The sequence below is a fragment of the Anabrus simplex genome, chromosome 1, assembly GCF_040414725.1.
Source record: "Anabrus simplex isolate iqAnaSimp1 chromosome 1, ASM4041472v1, whole genome shotgun sequence".
Lineage (NCBI taxonomy): Eukaryota > Metazoa > Arthropoda > Insecta > Orthoptera > Tettigoniidae > Anabrus > Anabrus simplex.
The window spans coordinates 1,542,427,583-1,542,449,218 of NC_090265.1; the positions used below are offsets into that span (position 1 = coordinate 1,542,427,583).

The window sequence follows — 21,636 nt, forward strand, 5'->3', positions numbered from 1 at the left end:
TCCTTTGTTTTCAGTGCTTCTACAGTTGAGCACTAACATTTTTTATGTCATCCCTACTTGATTTCCAGTTCCCTGTTCGCTTAACACCGCTCCCTAAGCCAACTCGTTTCCCTGAATGTACCTGCCTATAACCCTTCTACAGAAGTTTTGTAACTTATATGTACCACTGCGGTTTAAGTGAAGGTCATCTGAGCGCAGATCCCTGTCTCCTACCCACCCATTAGGATCTAGAAATCTCACTCCCAGTTTCCCACACACCCACTCCATAGTCTCATTTATATCCCCAATCACCTTCCAGTCAGTATCCCTCCTACACAGTATTCCACTGATAACAATCTGCGCTTCCTTGAACTTCATCCGTGCTGCATTTACCAGATCCCACACATCCCCAACTATGTTGGTACTTATACATGCTTGCCTTACTTCGTTAGTACCAACATGAAACACTACCACCTTCTCCTTTCCCTCTACCTTCTCTTCTAGTTTCATCAACATCTGCCTCAACCTAATTCCTGGAAAACACTCTACCCTGGTTCCCTTTCATCCACACACTTTCCCCATATGTCAAACTATGGAATCCCCCATCACCAGAGCCTCAACCCTACCCACCTCATTTGAACCCCGCCCCTCCTGGTCAGCCCTATGTTTGCTGATAGCTGCAGAAGCTACTTCCTCCTCCCTTTTCTCCAACCCATTACCCTGTTCCACCTGTCTTTTCCTTTCCACTACACTACATTTCCCTTTCCTACCTTTTCCCTTCCTCCTACCTCCACACATCTCAGCAACAGTTCCCTGTTCCTCATCTTCCCTCGGTTGTTCTACCTGCAGTGATTCGTACCAATTTCTCACAGACACCTGTCCTGAATTTTGATCCTGAACAGAGCCCTTAGGCTGCAATCTCCTTCCCCTTAAAGATTAGACCACCTGTCTTCTACAATTCACCCATTTCCTTCCCATCCCTCCTTTAAACATACTGTATCCTGCGCATTATTTGAGGGAGGCATACTTTCCTTCCTGTCCTCTGAGAGAATCCTAATTATCTCTCTCAAACTCTCCAACTCCTCCCTCATACTCCTTAATGCCTGGCCACACCCACAGTTCCTACATTTGCACTGCGTAGCCAATATTTACGGAATAATGGGAAGAAAAGAAAAAATAAAATATCTTATTCTGTGCAAATAAAAATGAAAGGAAAGAAATATTTCCTATAAAATGAAAGGAAAGGAATATTGTCTTTGATAGTTCACAAAGATCACACAATAACAAGGTAATTAATATAAGCTACTACTACACTACGATACTACTTAGTTGTACGAATTTTTTTCTACAACACCCTAACAGAATGAAAATTGCTGTTAATTACTGAAAACGGAAAGTAATACACAAGAATTAGGTCTACACAATTCTAAACTGCAGTTAAGTCTACCCTAATTACTGCAACAGAATTCTAGTAAGCGAGTTAATACAGATACAACAGATACTATAGATACTACAGATCCTATACTATACAAGTATTTCACAGTAATAGAACACGATATGCTAACTCTTGTAATTCATTTAACAGCCATTCAGTACAGTTTTATCCGCGGTACATCTTAAACAATGATAAAAACGAATCATATGAACAAACAACTTAGTATGCTACAGAAAACGGTGTATGCTTCTGTATATAATCAGTATATGGTTCAGACAAGTCAGGTTGGCAACGATGAAAAAGTACTGTAAAACATTCGAAATCTACATAAACAGTAAACGGAACAGGTTCCTGACGATAGTAGTTTTAAAATTTATTTTGGCATTTTCACTATTTGGAAGAACAAGTTTTACGTCTGGGTGTGTTGTACAATCATCTATGTTTGTAGCTAACATCATTTCTGTTGTAAAGTATTGCAAGCATCTGTCACATATAAACTTCTTTCCATCGTGCGATGAAAGTTGAGAGCTTAATAAGCGTGCAAGATTTGTTATAAGATAGTAGTGGTCGTGTTTTAATTGCAAACATACATAAGATGAATATGGTGTTGTTTTCGAGAAGAAGCTGTGTAAAGTCGTCCAACAGTACTCTCTCCGTTTATACCGTACACAGAAAGTGAAAAATTAGGATTGTTCTTCTCAAATTTGAAAATGTTTGTTAAGTCCATTGGAAAAGTAACGCCGTCAAATTTTAACGTCTGTTGCAACTCAATAAACATATCCTTATACTTTGAAGTTCTTGAATGATTAAGTGTTGCTGGTTTTAACGCCATTGCGATATACCATAGAAAGTAATATTCATCCTTATTCTTGAATATTTATAACAGCTCTCTTATTTGCAATGGTTTTCAGAAGTGGGATATATTGTCTACCTGAATTTAACGGATCAAACTTACAGACATTAACCTGAAGATGAGAAATACTTTGTAGAACTTTATTGCTCGCACCTTCTTCAAACTTTTGAAATTTGGTAAGCAATTCGTCAACGTGTTCACGAAACCATTCTGAAATATTATCTGAACATAACAGTTTTGTCATGTTTCATGAATTTCATCATTATCTTTAAAAAGAATAAATGAACAAGTAAGTGAGGCATTTAACTTAGGCACAGTATGCATAGTTAGCAAAGACGTGAATATTTCTTCAAATGTATTTTGGCAAGATAATAAAAAGGAATTTGGATCTAAAATATTCAATAAATTTCTTATAATACCACTTAGTATACGTGATGGAAAGCATGTATGAATAGTCTCCCAATTAGATGTCAAGGAATTAAAAATAAATGAGTGTGTTAAATATCATTAAAACTAAGAATACATGTGTTGTTTTCTATTCTATGATATGTTAAGCCAATTGTTCTTTGATTTATATTTTGTGTTTCTGTATCTGTGAACGCATTAAATCTATTAGGTAAAATACCTTGAAGTCTTACAGTTGCACAATATCCTATCACCAAATTTCGTTGATAATCTCTGAAGTGAGATAATTTTAAATTGTTGATTAATAGGAAGATCAATTGGTCTTATTGTTGTTGTTGCCCCCGAAATCCGTCCTATATTATGTCCTTTCTAAAAACATCAAAATACTATTTTAGATTCAAAAACAAAAACATACAATTATTAAAAAGATAAAAACATACCTTTAAATAATGTACGCGTTGAATGTAGATACGGCAAACCTAGTCCTTTCTCCGATTAGTGCCAGCAAACCACCTCCCTAGTCCTTTTTGTGTGTTGTAGGTACAGTTGAAGATAATATATAGAAAGAAAGAAAGCCGCAAGATTTTTAGCAGATAACAACCAGCAATGATAGAGTAGACAGCAGATAACAACTCCCTAGTCCTTTCTGAGATGTAGCAGCAAGCCATCTCCCTAGTCCTTCCTGCGTTGTGGATACGAGCAAAAATTACTGATAATAATGCCAATAGTGATGATTTCTAAAAAGAGAAAAAAATCGTAAATACATGTATTATTTTACTGTTTAAATAAATTTATTTTTACAAACATGCATGCTTACCTTGTTGCAAAAGCTGCTTCGTTGAAAGTAAGAGAGGGGGAAGAATTGCTTGTCTGCTTATATATCGACGTATCGCTCGACGTTCACTATTTGTCAGCATTTTTACTACACTGCAAGATTCTGCCTGCCCGTCCGGATGTGACAACGTATCGATCAAAGTACAATATCTATCAGCATATTTACTACACTGCAAGATTCTGCCTGCCCCGTCCGGATGTGACTTAGCGTACGAAGCACTTTTACACTTACTATACGGTTCTATGCAGTACTGAGAATTATAATGAAATATTTGGTACATTCAATTTAGTGATGTAACCAAGTAACTTCTGCTCAGCCTGTTGGGCTGCACGAACCAGCCCTTTCCCTATCCTTACCGGGGGATCTAATCCGGCCAGCTTTCTCTATAAGAGCCTATATGTATAGCCGCTATCTTACCTCGAAGGTCGTAATTTTTAGGGAGCTGCATACAGTCGCCATCTTGTGCAATCGCCCCTAGGCCGTCTCGGGGGAATCGAACTCCCGACTACGATCAATCCTTAGATGCAGGTTTTACCTGACCAAGAGTCGACCCCCGAGCGGTCTAGGTAATAATCTCATCCCCTACAGTACATATACTGGGCATTATTTTAAAATCATATCTAAATTAATTTTATAATTTACTTCAACAGTATAAAATTGAATGTTAACGAGATGCAAGACGTGAGACACATGTAGTAGTGAACATTCACGGACGCTGAGTCAACATCCAGATCCCCTGCTGCAGAAAGCGGACTTTGTTCTATTCCGTTCTAGCAGACTACTTCTAATGACCATCGCACAGAGCTCTCTCCTTTACACAGCAAATCCAATTCAATTTCCCTTTTATTTTTGTATGTAAGTATTGATAATCTCAGGTAAGCTAATAAATGTGTATGCGTGTGTGTGATTACAATATCTATGTTTTACCGTACAGAAAAATGTGCGTGTGCGAGGAAGGGCCGGGTTCGATTCCTAACCACACAGCCCTCCAACCAAGCCATTTAACATACAGTTTATTTCTACAACGTTCGTTTAAATAGTAATCAGGTTATTAGTGATAGTGATTATTGTTTTTATGAATATAAAACCGCAGAAAGCTATAAGACCCCGGTCGGGTTGAGCAGCGGTCGCTTGACACCTCGAGGCTGTATCTAAGACCCCGTTCGGGCCAGCAGCGGTAAATCTACAATGGCTTTCGGAAGTAATATATATTGTCTACCTGAATTTAACGGAACAAATTTACAGACATTAATCTGAAGATACAACTTACGAGGGAACGGTACGAAGTCGGACGGCGAATTTCGATTTGCTTTTTACATATTCGTGAAGGTCTTTTCAAGCTGAAACAGGTAGTGGAAGTCTAATTTTTCGCTGGTCCTTTTTAAGGGGCCATTTGGGAGCTCAATGTTGGCGGTGCGCGCAATGAAATGTACAGTACATGCTGGCACACGTCAGCGCTCACAGCTAGTGGCCGTCTTGCCTCGCCTTCCCTCTCCACTCCTTCGGTTCTCCTCTGTCCCCCACCTCATACGGCTGCCAACAGCTGTGTACACGGGATTGCGGGTGAAGACTGACGTTAGTTGGGGCATTTTATTTACAAAGATGAACTCATTATGGAATAAATAAACAATAAAAATGGTTTACAAATCACTACTTAACGTACAAATAATACATAATCAAATATCATCTGCATCGTCATGACATTCAAAGTGTTCAAGAAATGACTTTATTCTAACACAGTCTGGCATTGGTCCATTGTTCATGGCATGATAGTGAAAATCCAACACAAAATGTGAATAACAAAACACAAGACAACAATGTGCGCACCTTATAAACGAAAAAGTGGTACAATCATTTCCAGCACACTTTGTATCAGTCAAATAATGAAAATTCTTTTGCGAGACAGTATGAAATTGTGGTATATTGTCATTAATGGAATAACCACCCGCTTTCCAACCATTTTTCAGCATTGGTACAAAACAATCAGCTTGTAATTGGTTATGCGCTAGTATTTGACTAGTTATAATGAAAAGTCTGTTTTTGGGTTTTAATTTTGACAGTCCGTGTAAATTCGTTACCCGGAAAATGTTTTTCATTCGACGGACTAAACATTTGAGTTGTCGGAAGAGTCCAAGATCACACGGCTGGCAAAGATACGTAGTTCCTTTCGGTATGTATTCAGTTTGTACATGTTTGTTCGTCAGGGATTCAAGTTGTGCATTTTTGCCCTGGCCACTGAATGAATATATGAGAAGATTTCTTCCGTCTTCCTGTAACTGCGGATGGAAAACGTTTTGAAACCAGTCACGTATATGCCCTTTCCCCATTTTCCCTCAAGATGAACAATCAATTACGACATATTTAAAGGCATTGATGTAGGCTTTGTTATTTCTTCTACTCTAGGTCCAAACTTTCCATTAATTTCTTGGAAAACGATCAAGAACAAATGTCCCATTTCTCCTGCTTTAGAAATGTGATATTGCACGGTGTGGGAGTGCGTAAAACTATTTCGGCAAACAAGCGTAGCAAGAACGTCTTTCACACAACGAAAACCATAACTTCTCTGTGTTGCCATTTCGTACTCAAATCGGGACTGGTCCGAATTCCAGATATTGGCATCCGGGATCTCTTTCTTTTCTTGCAATTTATTAATGAATGTTACAAACTTTTTAGCCACTTTGTGTCGTACTTCTTCGCCTGTTTTAAAAGTTTTACTGACTAGTTTGGTTACTTTTAGGAACCGAATGTTCAAACGCCTTTTAAGGTTTGTCAAGTATGAGTCGCTTTGGAGAGAATGTTTGGGGCAATACAACTCTCTATCCTCACCAATTCAACGCTCAATGTCCGATTTTGTGACATATAAATAACGCATCCTTGCCTTGGTGAATTCTTCTTTCACATAAGCTCGAACCATTGCACATTTCCTAATTTCCCCATTGTGTTCAACGTGGTTGACGATTCCATAAATTTGTCTACGAGTCTTCTTATACTTCCGTACGGCGTGCATAGATCCTCGTTCCTTTATTTTTTGATACATGTCCAACAATGATTCGGAATCATAATCTTCCACTGACTTACAAGGTCTTCCTCGGCCATCACAAGACTTGTTATCTTCGTTAAATTCATCTCCGTGTTAGCGTTTTTTCGGTGTTGTTGTCCCCTCCTCAACGCCATCTTCGTCTTCTGAATCAACGAAAACGGCTTCTTCCTCCTGAATAAATTCGCATTTTCCCTCCAGAATTGCATCAAACGTTGTCATTATTTGTATATACATGATTTTCTCTTCATCAGAAAGCTCTGTAGCTTCCTGAATATTAACACCGTAGGCATTCATAAGAGCTGCAATAATGTTGCAAGCGGCCACAACAATGTAAAGAATCCAATGTGATCTCATGTATGTGGAATAGCCATCAGTCGTGGAGAACTTGACCGAAGAGAATAGGACTCGCCGTCTCATATACACAACTGTTGGCAGCCGTATGTGGTGGGGGACAGAGCAGAACCGAACGAGTGGAGAGGGAAGGCGAGGCAGGGCAGGCGCTGGCCGTGAGCGCAGACGTGTGCCAGCATATACTGTACAATTCAGAGCGTGCACCGCCAACTTTGAGCTCCCAAATAGCCCCTTAAAAAAGACCAGCGAAAAATTAGACTTCCACTACCTGTTTCAGCTTAAAAAGACCTTCACGAATATATAAAAATCAAATCGAAATTTGCCGTCCGACTTCGTACCGTTCCCTCGTTAGTCGATTCAGTCCGACACAGATAGGTCTTATACCGACGGTGGGACAGGAAAGACCTAAGAAGGAAGCGGCCGTGCCCTTGATTAGGGCATAGACCCAGCATTTTCCTGTTCCGAGTTCGATTTGTAACCATCATCCCGCTATGGATTTAAACCCTGAGACCTGCTGAACTGAAGGCTGTTCATTTACCAATGTAATGGGCCAGTCTACTTTCATGGGTTTAATTCACGGTTCTTAACAGAACAAGAACGGTGTTCGCACCGACACAGATAGGTCTTTTAGCGACGATAGGACAGGAAAGGGACATAGAAAGGAAGGAAGCGGCCATGCCCTTGATTACGATACAGCCCCAGCATTTGCTTGTTCCGATGGGCTTCTAATAGCCGTCGTATTGCGCATCACTCCCTAGGCCGTCAAAGGAGACACATACTTTTTGAATAAGCCAGGTTCGAATATGCTAAGTTGTAGACAGATAACGTTGAGGTAACGGAATTTTGTCCTGCAGGCCTACTAGGTAATAATTTCAACTTGGTGGAACATTATGTAAATAATTTTAACAATAATCCTCTTTCTAATGAATGCATGTTAGCGAGCCGATGAAGAGTGCATTGCAGTGCAAGCAGAAAATTAACACCCGTTTTCCTGTTGCGAGACAAACATGTGCTCGCACGCAGGGAGCCTCGCTGCTTACTTCCGATATATATCATGCAATTAGCAAAACACTCTGCTTACTTAACCACTGAATGTATTTCAATTTTACCGACTCGTTGGCTGAATGGTCAGCGTACTGGCCTTCGGTTCATAGGGTCCCGGGTTCAATTCCCGGCCGGGTCAGCTTCGCTTCGCACCGGTCCTCATCACGACACGCTACACGTGTACCGGTATAACTAAACATCGCTAATCATTTTACCGAGAAGACGGGATCGATATTGTTAGAGTGATGTGTTAATCTGTTTTAGCATTTGCTTTTTACCTCGGCAAATATAATGCGTGTTTTCTTCAAATAGTGTTTAAGGTTCTGTGATGTATGATCACGTAGCTATCAGCATGCATTGAGGGATAGCGGGGTCGAACCCCACTGTCAGAAGCCCTGAATATAGGTTTCCGTTGTTTCTCATTTTCACACCAGGCAAATGCTGGGGCTGTACCTTGATTAAGACCACGGTCGCTTCTACTGTGCGGTTTAGGTCATGTAGCTATTAGCATGCATTCGGGGATAACGGGGGTCGAACCCCACTGTCAGTAGCTCTGAAGATATGTTTCCGTTCTGTTGCATGCGTCAGTGTTTCTAATAGAAGAGGATCAAAGTTCGAATCCCATGATTTTTAATTCTGTTACGGTAACTAAATCAGACTTCGAAATCTCTATCTGTAATACAGATTTTTTTCTGTTGCATGTGTCAGTGTTCGAATCCCCCGCAAATCCATCTTCTTAAAACAATACGAAGAAGAATTATAGGTAACACAAAGATTTTTCATGGTATCTCCTGCTAAGTAGTAACTAAATGCGTAAAATTATTTTATCTGCATAGTGGTAGTGATTATTGTTTTAAGAGGAAGTACAACTGTACACTAATCACACTTCTAGATTATGATTAAGTTATAAAATCCCATCAATCAACAAGATACCGTGCGTCCTCCTCCTTCTCCTCCTATTATATAATCAAGGTAAGTTTTCTGTTTAGAACACGATAGGAAATGTATGCTGTCTATTCAAATCTTTACTGTACGATAACAACTTCCTCTGTAACAGGATTGAACCTGTACAGGTGGTCAACATGTTTTGTCTTGTCGGATGGAGACATACAGCATTTGTTTGTCCTAAAATCAATTCGATATCTTTTGTGTGTGCGCTTATTGCATGTATAACTTAAAGAAGTGCGTTTGTTATCATGTATAGCCTGTTTTCAACAGAGAGATTAGTTAATGCATGTATTAGAAATTGTTCTAACAGAAAGGGAACAGAGTTCGAATCCTTACGATTTTTTATTCTGTTACGGTAACTATTCTGTTTGCGTTATAATCAAGGTAAGTTTTTCTGTTTAGAACACAATAGGAAACGTAAGCTGTCTATTCAAACATTTACTGTAAGATAACAACTGTCCTCTGTAACAGGACTGAACCTGTCAACATGTTTTGTCTTGTCGGATGGAGACATACAGCATTTGCTTGTCCTTTGTTCAATTCTATACTTTTTGTGTGCGCTGATTGCATATATAACATAACAAGTGCGTTTGTTATTATGCATAGACTGTTTTAAACGAAGAGCTTAGTGTTCGAATCCCATAATGCATGTATTAGAGATTTTTCTAATGAAAAAGGAACAGATTTCGAATCTTATTCTTTACTGTAAGATAACAACTGGCCTCTGCAACAGGATTAAACCTGTCAACATGTTTTGCCTTGTCGGATGGAGACATACATCATTTGCTTATCCTACATTCAATTCTATATTTTTACGCGTGTGCTGATTGAAATCGAAAAGGAAAAATTGAAGAGATAAAAAGTATTTTCTCCTCCTTACCGCATTCTCCTCCCCGTACCACTCCATTCTCAATCGAAAAGAGTAAAAAAGGGTAAGTAGAAACTTATGCGACGAGGTAAAAAGAACAAGAGAACAACGCTACACCATGCCTTCCAATTTAATATCATAACGTAAGTATATCTGGTTAAAGGTAATATTATCGATAAATAATAGACTAACCCTCTCTTTGCAAACTAGATTAGGAGATCGTCATGAGTTAGCTCTTTATTAACAAAATTATAATTTCTAATGTCGAGGAGGACAGCTTGCATTAAAATATGTCAGGAAGAGTCTTGTCGAGAAGGACCGCTTGCTTTGAAACTGTGGTCCTCTTTAAAAATACTGTCGGGGTAGGGTCATGTCGAGAAAGGCACCTTGCATTAAAACTTTAACAGGAAAGGTCTTGTCGAGAAGGACAGCTTGCATGGAAACTATGTCGGGAAGGGTCATGCCGAGAAAGACAGCTTCCCTTAAACCTATGAGGTTAGAAACCCTCCAAGATAGAAACGGGGAAGGTGCATGTCGAGAAGGACAGCTTGCCTTAAACTATAGTCCTTAGGCCCCTCCAAGATGGTAACGGGAAGGGGCATGTCGAGAAGGGAAGCTTGCCTTATACTATAGTCGTTACATCCCCTCCAAGATGGTAACGGGAAGGGGAATGACAAGAAGGGCAGCTTGCCTTAATCCACTGTAGTTAGGCCAACTGGCTATGTCTTCGTTCAAAAATTCCGCGGCGTGGCTAAGTCCCGTCAAGATACATATAAATTCCGCGCTCCTAGGTAGCAGCAGTGAGAATAGGTCCTATCAAGACGGCAGCAGTGAGGTTAGCGATGCTCAGTTGTCCGAAAAAGTGAGGTTAGGGTCCGTCAAGATGACACCTGTCAAAGCGCACGTGGCTTCGTTACAAACAATGTGACGTCACGGTGACGTGTTCATGACGTCATGGGGTCAATGACTTTGGCCGGGGTCAATGACCTCGTGTGCTGACTCAGCAGAAAAATGTTGACGCCAGTGATTTAGAACTGTCACAGCTCCTCTACTACCACGCTAGTCGATTTCACATGATTATGTTCCTAATTGATAGGTTACTGTATGACTAGACAAATATTCGCTACACTTCGCAGTACCACTCAACACAATATAAATTTCTAACTTCTGAATGGAATGCAAAATACTAGCACAAATAGGCTCACTGTGTAACTTAGCAATCTCGCTGCTAACCGGCTAGCAAAACCGAACATTCCCGACTATTGGTTTGCTCCACGAAGGTGCAACTTTTCCTGTGAAGTTCAGGAATTCAAGGACTTTTCCCGTAATCACGCAACTGAGGCAACGGCTCTTACCCGAGTAGAAAGTAACATTTCTTTCACAAGGGATGATAAATAACATTTTCAGGGCTAGGAAAAACGTGATCGTACTAAGCGGTAACAGCGAAAATTCGTGACGCGATAAGCATTTTTAATATAATGTTGTTGTGGTCAGTGATCTCACTATTGTCTCTCCTGTTGCCTGATGGTGTTTAAAGTATGTTAAAATGGGACTACCTTCTGTTGAGTGGTATTTTCTGAGCTCTCAGTGGAGAGATGACATGGAATGATATTAGTAGATGAATAAGTTTGTGTGATGTTTTTAAAAGTAGGAAAGAAGATAAAGTTGGAATTCAAGAGAACAAATCGGGGCGAATATTTGTTTATAGATAGGGAATTAGGAATTGGAATAATTTACCTAGCGAGAAGTTCAATAAATTTCAAAATTCTTTGTAATCATTTAAGAAGATGCTTGGAAAACAACAGATAGAAAATATGCCACCCGGGAGACTGCGCTAAATGCAGATTAATGTTGATTGATTGAATTCCCTCTAACCCATTCCCAAATCCCCAGGTTTCTGCCTCCAGTACTCTACCCATGACCATTTCTTCCACATCTCCGCATCCCTTACAAAATTTCTCTCTCCAACGAGATGAACAATGCTTATTAGCCTTGATGTGGTAAAGGCATTTGATAAAGTAGGGATCTCAGTCCTAATATTTACTGTGCCATCCCCTGCTCCCTATTACAATCATCCGTTCTCACGCCAACATTCTCAACTTCCACTCTGTCCAGATTATTATTCACAATAGGCCTACTCTCTCCTACACTTTCACTATCAAAGATGGCATCCCACAAAGTAGTCCTCTCTTCCCACTCCTATACATTCTCTATTTTACAGAAATACCCAACCCTCCCCACCTTTAAGACCTTATCAATTCGCAGACGACATAGTAATCCTCATCCTAGGTACTCATAATACCTCCCTGCAAAATAATTACTTACTCTAAAAAATCGAAAAATGGCTAAATCGCTAGCTGATCAAAATTAACATAAACAAAACACAATTTATAATATTTACAGAACATAAACGTAGATCCTGCCCTACTAACCAAATCCATCTTCTTATTAACAACTAGCCTACCGTATCACAGAGTCCATCATACTCACCTCAATATTGCGTTTCAAAATCATGTCCGATGGATTGTACATATTAACAAAATTTACAAAAGGGCATACCACAGGTTTCACCTTCTCTGCCAATTGGTAGGGCAAACCCGGGGAGTAAGGGCCTGTCTAATTATAAATACAAAGTTTTTTCGAACTGTAACAACGTATGCATCCTTATACTGGATTTACATCTCCCCCATTAATTACATTGAAATCCTTAAATTTCCATGGCTAAATGGTTAGCGTTGGTCATAGGGATCCCGGGTTTGATACGCGGCTGGGTCGGGAATTTTAATCATAATTGGTTAATTCCACTGACATGGGGGCTGGATGTATGTGTCGTCTTCATCATCATTTCATTATCATTATGACACGGAGGTAGCCTACGGGCCTTGAATAAAAATACCTGCACCTGGCAAGCCAAACTTGTTCTTGACACTCCCGACACTAAAAGCCATAGATCATTTCATTTTTGACAGACATGCCATATGAATCGCCTATCGACTTCAGAAAGGCACAAGAATTGAAACTATTAATGACATATCCTTTCCCAACAATCCTCTCCCATTATCATTCTCTCTGCCTACGATACCTTAAATGTGAAACTTCCTGCAATCTTCCCCACCCTCTCAAAGCCATTGGCCTCTCCCCGCTCGCCCACACTATTATACATAGCTTGCCAATCCCCGCTACCTATCACCTATTTCTAACTCCAGTCTTTGCTCATTCCTTCGCAAAGGCTAAACCACAACTAATATTCATGATAGCTGCACACTCTGTAGAGGTATAAGGCGATACCACCGCCATCTGTAGAACAAATAAAGAATGCATAGTGATTTACTCTCAAAGAACTATGATGACCTGGCTATGACTACAGACAGATTTGGAAATATTTGAATTAGAAGCAATGTTTAGTTATCTATATATTAAAAAAATTGATGAAAACTAAAGTCAGTCAGTACGGCCATTCTATCCGGTCGATTTCCTTCATTTTTTAACTGAAAGGTATTCATGCACAGATTTGTCATCAGGCACTATAAATCACTTAACTTTCGCCTTACTGTAATTATTTGATTTTTCAATTTTTTGCCTCTTTGAAGCTATCATATCTTTGGCTCTAATTGAGGTACAGAGTTCGTTTTGGCTTAAGAACACTCAGTGGATCAACCCCTTTCATTTCAGCTCTTAACTATTCAAATTAGATGATTCTGAGGAAAGTTATGAGTGCACATTCAATTTGATGTCCCATTGCTTCAACATTTTTTTTCTCATTGAAGCAATTAAATCTTTCGTTCTAATTGAGGCACTCAGTTCGTTTTGGTCTAAAATCACTCGCTTTCTTTTGAGGTAATAACTACTTAAATTGCTAGATTCTGACGAAGACCTTTCAAGGACTTTTCAACAATTCAGCGCGTTGTGTTGTTCCAAGGAACGTTTAATTCAATTTGTTTGTGTGATGTATTTTCAAGTGTTTTGTTGACATAATATTACATTCTATTACCGCAGCAGATCATGTGCTTTATTTCATTAAGTCGGAACTTTGCAAATACATCCGTGAGGAGGGTAACGAACAACACCATACTTTGCACATTGCGGGCGGAGCCAGCGGGAAACTGCTATCTTCCAAAAAATTTATGAAAACTAAAGTCAGTGAGTCCGGCCATTCTATCCGGTCGATTTCCTTCATTTTTGTTTAACTTAAAGGTATTCATGCACAAATTTGTCATCAGGTACTATAAATCACTTAACTTCCACCTTCCTCAAATTATTTCATTTTTCATTTTTTTGTATCCTTGAAGCAATCATATCTTTGGTTCTAATTGAGGTACGGAGTTCGTTTTGGCCTAAGAACACTCAGTGGATCAGGTTCTTTCATTTCAGCTCTTAACTATTCAAATTGGTTCATTCTGAGCAAAGTTATGAGTGCACATTAAATTTGACGTCTCATTTCTTCAACATTTTCCTCATTGAACCAATCATATCTTTCGTTCTAATTGAGGTACGCAGTTCGTTTTGGTCTAAAACGCTCAGTGGATCAAGCGCGTTCTTTTGAGGTAATAACTACTTACATTGGTAGATTATGAGAATAGTTATGAGCACATTTGTTTCCATGCCGAAGATCTTTGAAGGACTTTTTAATAGTTCGGCGCGTAGTGTTATTCCAAGGAACGTTTAATTCAATTTCTTTGTGTGATATATTTTCAAGTGTTTTCTTGACACAATATTACATTCTATTACCGCAGCAGATAATGTGATTTATTTCATTAAGTCGGAACTTTGCAAATGCATCCGTGAGGATAGTAACGAACAACACCATACATTGTACATTGCTGGCGGAGCCAGCGGGAAACTGCTAGTATTCTTATGAAGAAGACTGTTATGTTTCCTTTTTTCCTCTTTTATGAGCTATTAACTACAAATGAACAATTTATTACCAAAAAGTGACAAAAAATCCTCGTTTAAAGTACAAGAAATTAACTTAAATTTATTACAGTTTATGTAAGTATGGTATATTTATATACAGCGTATATAATTATTTTTGCAAATATACAAAACGTGTGACACAGCACACTTTCCCCATGGATATACGTAACTAAAATAATTCTGTATCCTAGGCCTAAGAGCTCCAAGTTGAACTGAGGGAGAGTGAAACAACAACCAAAAAATAATACTTCGTAAGACCATACAAAGAATGATGATAATGGATCATCATTGGTTCTACTTTTTTGTTCTCAGTCAATCTCTGCACTGACCTATTCCTCTATTATAGCCAAGCCAACACTTTATTCCATAATAATGTCTTGGAACTCTACCACACTTACCCTCCTACTGTTGCCCAAAACAGATTGACTGTTATAGTGCTGACAAAATTATCACGTTTGGAAGAAAATAGAAAAACACTAACACACACAATAGTCTACAGGTATCTGGAAAAGGATGACTTGATATACCTAATTGACATAATGTAACCATGTATATTTATAGGCAATCGTTTAATGGTAAAAGAAAGTGCAAACTTTGCAACACATTGCAGGTAGCATATATATTAGTGATATATATCACCCAGTGAGATAAACCACTGCTCATTGTACATACCATCTCAAACTATCTCAAGGAGAAGAGTATTTCATTATTTGTGAAGCAATCAACCCATCTCACCTTCAACAACATATTTCAAAGATTTATTTTCTACTTCACATCTGCCCATCTTTCACTTGCATACAATGTAATTCTCCTCATGAATGTTATCAAATATGGATATGCTATACGTGGTCTACCAGAGGTCAGAGAAATGGGATTCTCTTGAGGTGACCCACAGTTCAGTTTTAATTCTAGCATGCAAACAACAAATGTGTCATCAGAGATCTTTTATGAGGCAATATCAGTGGCGTATACTGAGGGCTACCAAGGCTATCAGTGAAGCCCAAACCTCAAATGCGAGCGATGGAAATCTAAAGCACATTATACTGTAAGCATCTGACACATTGTTCCATTTGCAAACCTTGAAAGCAATGAGAAAACACGTCGCACGTATTTCTGAGAACAAGGCTTCGGAGACTGATATTGCAGCCCAGACTCTCGCCCCTTCCCATCGACTCGCCTCACGCGGCTTGCTGCTGTCGGCCTACAGGCGCGGGGACCGGCGGAGGATAGCAGTGCTAGGCTTCGGTCCGTCAGATCTCCACTGCTATCACCATGCGTTACTCATCGTATATACTTCATCACCTCATCCTTCTGTCTTAAATATATAGATAACGGAGTGCTGGTATTTCACTCCCGTTTACTTCTACATCCTTGTAGGAAGACACTGCAGGGCTGCCGTTATAGGAGTAATATAGTTTTCTTTTTATTGGTAGAATGAAACGAAATATTTCAGGTGTTATGTTCTCTTTTGTTGGTTGGAATCGAACCCGTGATCATGGGTCGGACACCACCACTGATTTTCCGAGGAAGATAATTAACCATTGGACAATCGGTACGACCGCTGTAAAATTCAACATTGTTATTTAACGATTATGATGATGTTAATAATAATAATAATAATAATAATAATAATAATAATAATAATAATAATAATAATAATGGTGCATGGCATCTACATAGGCTTGGTGGTGACCTAATAAGGATAAAATGAATGGCGAAGACGTCATAAACATCCAGTTCCCAAGCCAGGGGAATTAACAGTATGAGGAGTTGATTCTGAAAATTGAACCGGGGCCGTCGGACCAAAGGTAAGCATTCTATCCATTTAGTCTCAAAGCTGGACTTCAATTTGCTAAACCTTAGGCTACCAACTCGATTGATCAGCTGTTGAGTATTGGCAGTGGCAGAGGCCAGGGCAGTAGCTGGTGAAGCAGCCTTGACAACACAGCGGGCAGCTCCGTTGGCTGTTGGCTGCAGCTCAAAATGCTTAAGGCTTGATGTTCCCTAAACCAACGATCGAAAAGGGGTAGCCTAAGTCTAGTGGTAGCCCACGTCTTGATACCAGCATACGCCACTGGGCAATATCGTACGACAAGGAGAGCCGTAAGGAGTCTTTCCACCCTTCAAAAATCCGACTACCTCTGCTGAGTTTGAACCCGCAATCTTGGAATTCAGGCACTGACACTACCGCAGAGGGAGCTGTTCCTGACGTAAAGTAAATGAAGCACTTCAATGATAAAAATGCTTGCCTTCTCACTAACATAACAGTCCAGGGATGGATACAGCAGCCGGAATCTATCATCTACCTTCAACCAATGATGGGTATATGTCTAATGTTATATCACTTTGAAAATTACCTGGAAGCCAATGCTTTTGCACAGATAAACTATTAGTACCGTACAGCAATTACTATCCTCTAAAATTAAATACAGACTACTATTTTCCTTACCTTTAGTTGTTTGCAAATTAACATCACATGGTCAAAGAGGAAGACATATCTGTAAAGAGAGAGAAGAAATAGTACCAAACAAAGGCTTCACTAGTAGGTTTCTCTGTACATAAAGCTTCCAATAAAATGTATTTATTTTTCAGAATTTTGAATCAAAATGTTTCCTTTATTAAGCAAATATACTTGTGTACAACTTGGCACAAAAACTAATTTACAGACAATATTGGTTTCTTGGAGAAAAACGAGATAAATACTTTCTATCATACTTATGACATTACCGGATAATAAACCATTAAATGTGAATATAATAAAATTCTTCCGGGCTGTTATGCCGTGGTCCACTCCTCTCGCTTCTCCCAGACGTTTCGACTACTGCTGCGGTAGTCATCTTCTGTGGCGTCGTGAAGAAACGCTCTCCTGTATCCCGCTGGCGACTGCAAAAGTTGTTTTTTTCTTTTTTTTTTTATTGTGTTGATGGCCAGTGGATGGGAGCCCCGGGGCGAAAAATATGCCCCCCTACTCATCTGTTTCCGAGGGATTGCCGATGAGGCGAAAAGTCACTGTTCTCGCTACACTGGCGGGGGAAAAGCAGTCTGTCTGATAGGCTGGGAGGCCTATAGTCAGAAGAGAAACCCCCTCTTCGCTTCAGTTTACGTGCTCAAAAAGGAAAATTACATCGGAGCGGTATGGGTATCAGAGTGCTTCTTAAGAAACGGCCCTTAACAGGAGAGTAATTTAGAGAAAGTTTAGTGGTGAGAAGGTTTCAATTTAGAAAAGACCGAAAGGTTGGCCGGTTCGAATTTTAAAACAGGTCATAGAGGATCCAAGGGCCACGGTACTTCAGGCGAGTACTTGGCTTCTTAGTCCTCATGACCCGCTTTAACAGTAAAATACCAGGGTCCTCTGATTGGTTCGAGAGGATCCTAGCCCTGGTCATCCTCACTATTTTATTTATCTGAGATCTAAGTGTGGGGATACGAAGCTCGGCCCGTATCCTCTTGTTAGATTTCAGATATGGAGCTCTGGTCATCATTCTAAGTGTCTTATTCTGAAAGGCTTGTAATTTTGAAAGTGGAGTTTTCGCAATATAGCCCCAGGCCTCACAGCCATACAGCAGGATGGGCCTGATACATGTTAGGTAAATATTTCTCTTGATAGAAGTAGAGATATACTTATTGCCTAGCAGAGGTCTCAGTGCTTTCATCCGTGCCGTGGCACGCTGACGGGCCTGTTCTATATTGTGTCTCCAGGACAGAGTTCTGTCCATTATTAGGCCGAGATATTTAATTTGGTTCGTCCAAGACACGGGGACGTTATTGATAGTGAGGCGATCAAGGTTAGGCCGGCGCCGGGTGAAAACAATTGCCTGGGTCTTATCCGCATTTATTTTCACCTTGTTCCGGAGACACCACTCCCAGAAGGAGTCGATCCATTGCTGTAATCGTCGGACAGCATAGTCATTACGCTTCATGCCGATGTAAATGGCTATGTCATCCGCGTACTGCTGGATCTCTACACCTTCCCGTGTAGGAAGATCGTTCACATATAGGCCGTAGAGTGTGGGGCTCAGCACTCCACCCTGTGGGACTCCTGCTCTGAGTACCCGAGGGGTGGATTGCTCCCCTTCACAGGAAACATAAAATTTCCTGTTAGTCAAATACGACTGAATAATTTTGACTAGGTAATTTGGGACTCTATATAATTCCAAAAGTTTTACGATTAAATTATCGTGCCAGACAGTGTCAAATGCTTTCTCTACGTCGAAAAATACTGCTGGCACGCTACGGCGCATATTGAACGACCTTGTGACATACTGTGTCAGGCGCAGCACCGCAAGGGGGGCACTGCGCCTGGACCTGAACCCAAACTGCTCAGGACGCAGTATGTTGCGGGTGTTTAGATATCCATTGAGGCGAGAGAGAAGAAGTCTCTCGAAAAATTGAGAGATATGTGATAACAGGGTTATCGGGCGATAATTTTGTGGGAATAATTTATCCTTCCCTGGCTTCGGGAAGACTATCATTTTACCAGTCTTCCAGACGTCAGGGAAGTATCCCAGTTTAATGCAGGCCGAAAAGATGGTAGCTAAGAAAATTACTGCCCTGTAAGGCAGTGACTTGATTTCCTTGTTCGAAACCCTGTCATCACCGGGAGACTTCTTCTCGTTTAAATTTTTAATAACCCTGCGAACCTCGCGAGGCTGGAAGTCAGGTACGTTGAAGTCTGGTGTCCATTGTCTTTCGAATGCCAAGGCTTTTCTGCGTATCTCACGGGTCCGTCGTTCGTCGTCGTCAAAGTCATCGTCAGCTAAGTTGTGAGTTACGCACTGGCTCTCAATAGTGTCCGCGAAAGCCTCAGCTTTATCATAGGGGGAGAACACCAGGCCGTGCCGGCCGTGAATGGCACGCCGGGGTTCCTGGGTTCGAGTCAGACCGCGAGTGACACGCCAAAAGTCGCGCTCTGACTCCTGTTCTGAAAGATGTCGGCAGAATTCCTCCCATCTTTCAATCTTACGTTCCAGCAAGCGATTGTGGACTTCACGGGCTAGTTCCAAGTATTCCGCCCGATCAGCTGGGTCCCGGAATCGTTGCCATCTCTTCCTATATCTATTTTTAATTTGGATCAAATCCTTAAGGAGATCCGGTGTAGTGTCGTCCTCAGAACCAGGGCAGTTCTGGGAACGATTATTATTATTATTATGATTGGATTTAGCTGCTCGAATGATGTATTTCCGGGCATTGCAGACCTTATTATTAAGGTGCGCAATCGCACGGTCAACATCATTCTCGCTGGTGATCGAAAAGGTTTTCAGATTTTTATTGACATGCCACGTGAATTTGTGGTAGTCAAGGTTTAGTTTAGAAATAGGAAGAGACGGCTCATCAAGCCTGACCCAGGTAAGATTAAAGATGATAGGTTTGTGGTCGGAATTTAGCTCATCAGGGACTAAAAAATCAATAGCCCTGCTGTAGTACTTGGTAACTGCGACATCTAGGACATCAGGTAGGCCACCATTATCCGGATAGAAGGTGGGCTCCGTGGGGGCATATACACTGATGTCAGTATCTGTCATATGTTGCTGGAGTATTCTCCCCCTAGGATTTATAGTCCTGGAGTTCCAGTCGGTGTGCTTGGAATTCAAGTCGCCTCCGATGATAGAGGGCGTATGGCTGGGATTATTAAGCAAAATATCTAGCTCCGCCGTATGAAGCGGAGCACTGGGGGGAAGATAGGCCGCAAAAATACGATAATGATAATTACTGTGTCTAATCTCGATACCGAGAGACTCAATAGCTCCGAGAGGGAGGGGGTCTATGACGTGATGAGTAAGCTTGGACTTAATCAGCACGGCCACGCCCCCGCCCTCTCTGTCAACTCTGTCTTTGCGGTATACCGCAAAGTTCTTAATTTTGAAGGGCATATGAGGTTTCAGCCATGTTTCCCCTAGTAGGAGGATATCGATGTTATGCTCAGAGATGAACGACTCGAGTTCGTATCTCTGAGCAGAAACACCCTTGCAATTCCACGCACAAATTCTGAGGTCCATAGTCAAAGCGTGACAGCCTCTTTAGGGTTCTGAAAAGTACTGCATAACAGCACTTAACAGGACTCCAATTTTGTCTATCACGGTTTCACATGTCCTCAGTTTAGTCATGGTGTCCTTAATAATAGGCAGTAATTTTGAGAAATTAATCTGCCTCACGAGATTCAAAATGTCACCTATGCCCGAAAAGTCGGATATAGGTGACGCTTCCACTGAGGGTGCAGGGTTCGATGCAGGGGTGGGGGCGGCCTGGGCGCCTCCGGCAGCAGCAGCATAAGAAAAATTGGGGTCTACTGCCCGGGAGGGGGGGAGGGTCCTCCTTTTCTCAGCTTTGGAGAGCTCCCTAACTACCTTCTGTTCCATAATATTGCGGAACAGTTGGCAGCCCCTCCAGGAGGCGGGGTGGTTGCCCTGGCAATTAGCACACTTAGCTGCTGCCTCCGGTTGAAGAGGGCAGGCAGCAGCTGAGTGGTTTTCTCCACATTTGACACAGCGCAAAGGCATTTTGCAGTAATTAGCGGTGTGCCCCCACCGCTGACATCGGTAACACTGAGAAGGGCCCTCGCGGCCCCTGAAAGCCTCAATTTTCACGGCACACCCGCATAGGTGTCTAACCGAGAAGATGGTTTCTGAAAATTTCTCCTTAGGGAGGGTGACACTCATGACACTGAGGGGGATCAGTTTCTTAGTTGTGGCATCTCGCCTCGTGTATTGATATACATCTTGAGGCTGGTACCCCAGTGCCATGAGTTCCTCTCGAACCCAGTCCACGCTGACGGTTGCTACTATATTACGGATGATGACTTTTAAGAGCCTCTTACTCGCCAGCTGGTGAGTGTAGAAGCTCTTATTGTTGTCCTCAAAATATTGTTTGATGAGCTGATAATCGTTCTCATTTTCAGCGTGGAATTTCAGAGCGTCCCTGGTGTTGATCACTCTGATATTCCCAGTGCAGCGTGATTTCAAATAGT

At 40.9% G+C, this 21,636-nt stretch overlaps 1 protein-coding gene across 6 annotated transcripts in view; it reads right to left on the minus strand.

Annotated features, from left to right (window-relative positions):
- Positions 1 to 21,636, minus strand: part of LOC136858486 (protein vav) — a 705,311-nt gene that overhangs the window by 241,857 nt on the left and 441,818 nt on the right. For all 6 annotated transcript variants that reach the window (XM_067138064.2, XM_067138062.2, XM_067138063.2 and 3 more), the window contains one exon: positions 17,122 to 17,170. In XM_067138064.2, the coding sequence (XP_066994165.2) occupies positions 17,122 to 17,170 (49 nt within the window). The remainder of the gene's footprint in view (positions 1 to 17,121; positions 17,171 to 21,636) is intronic.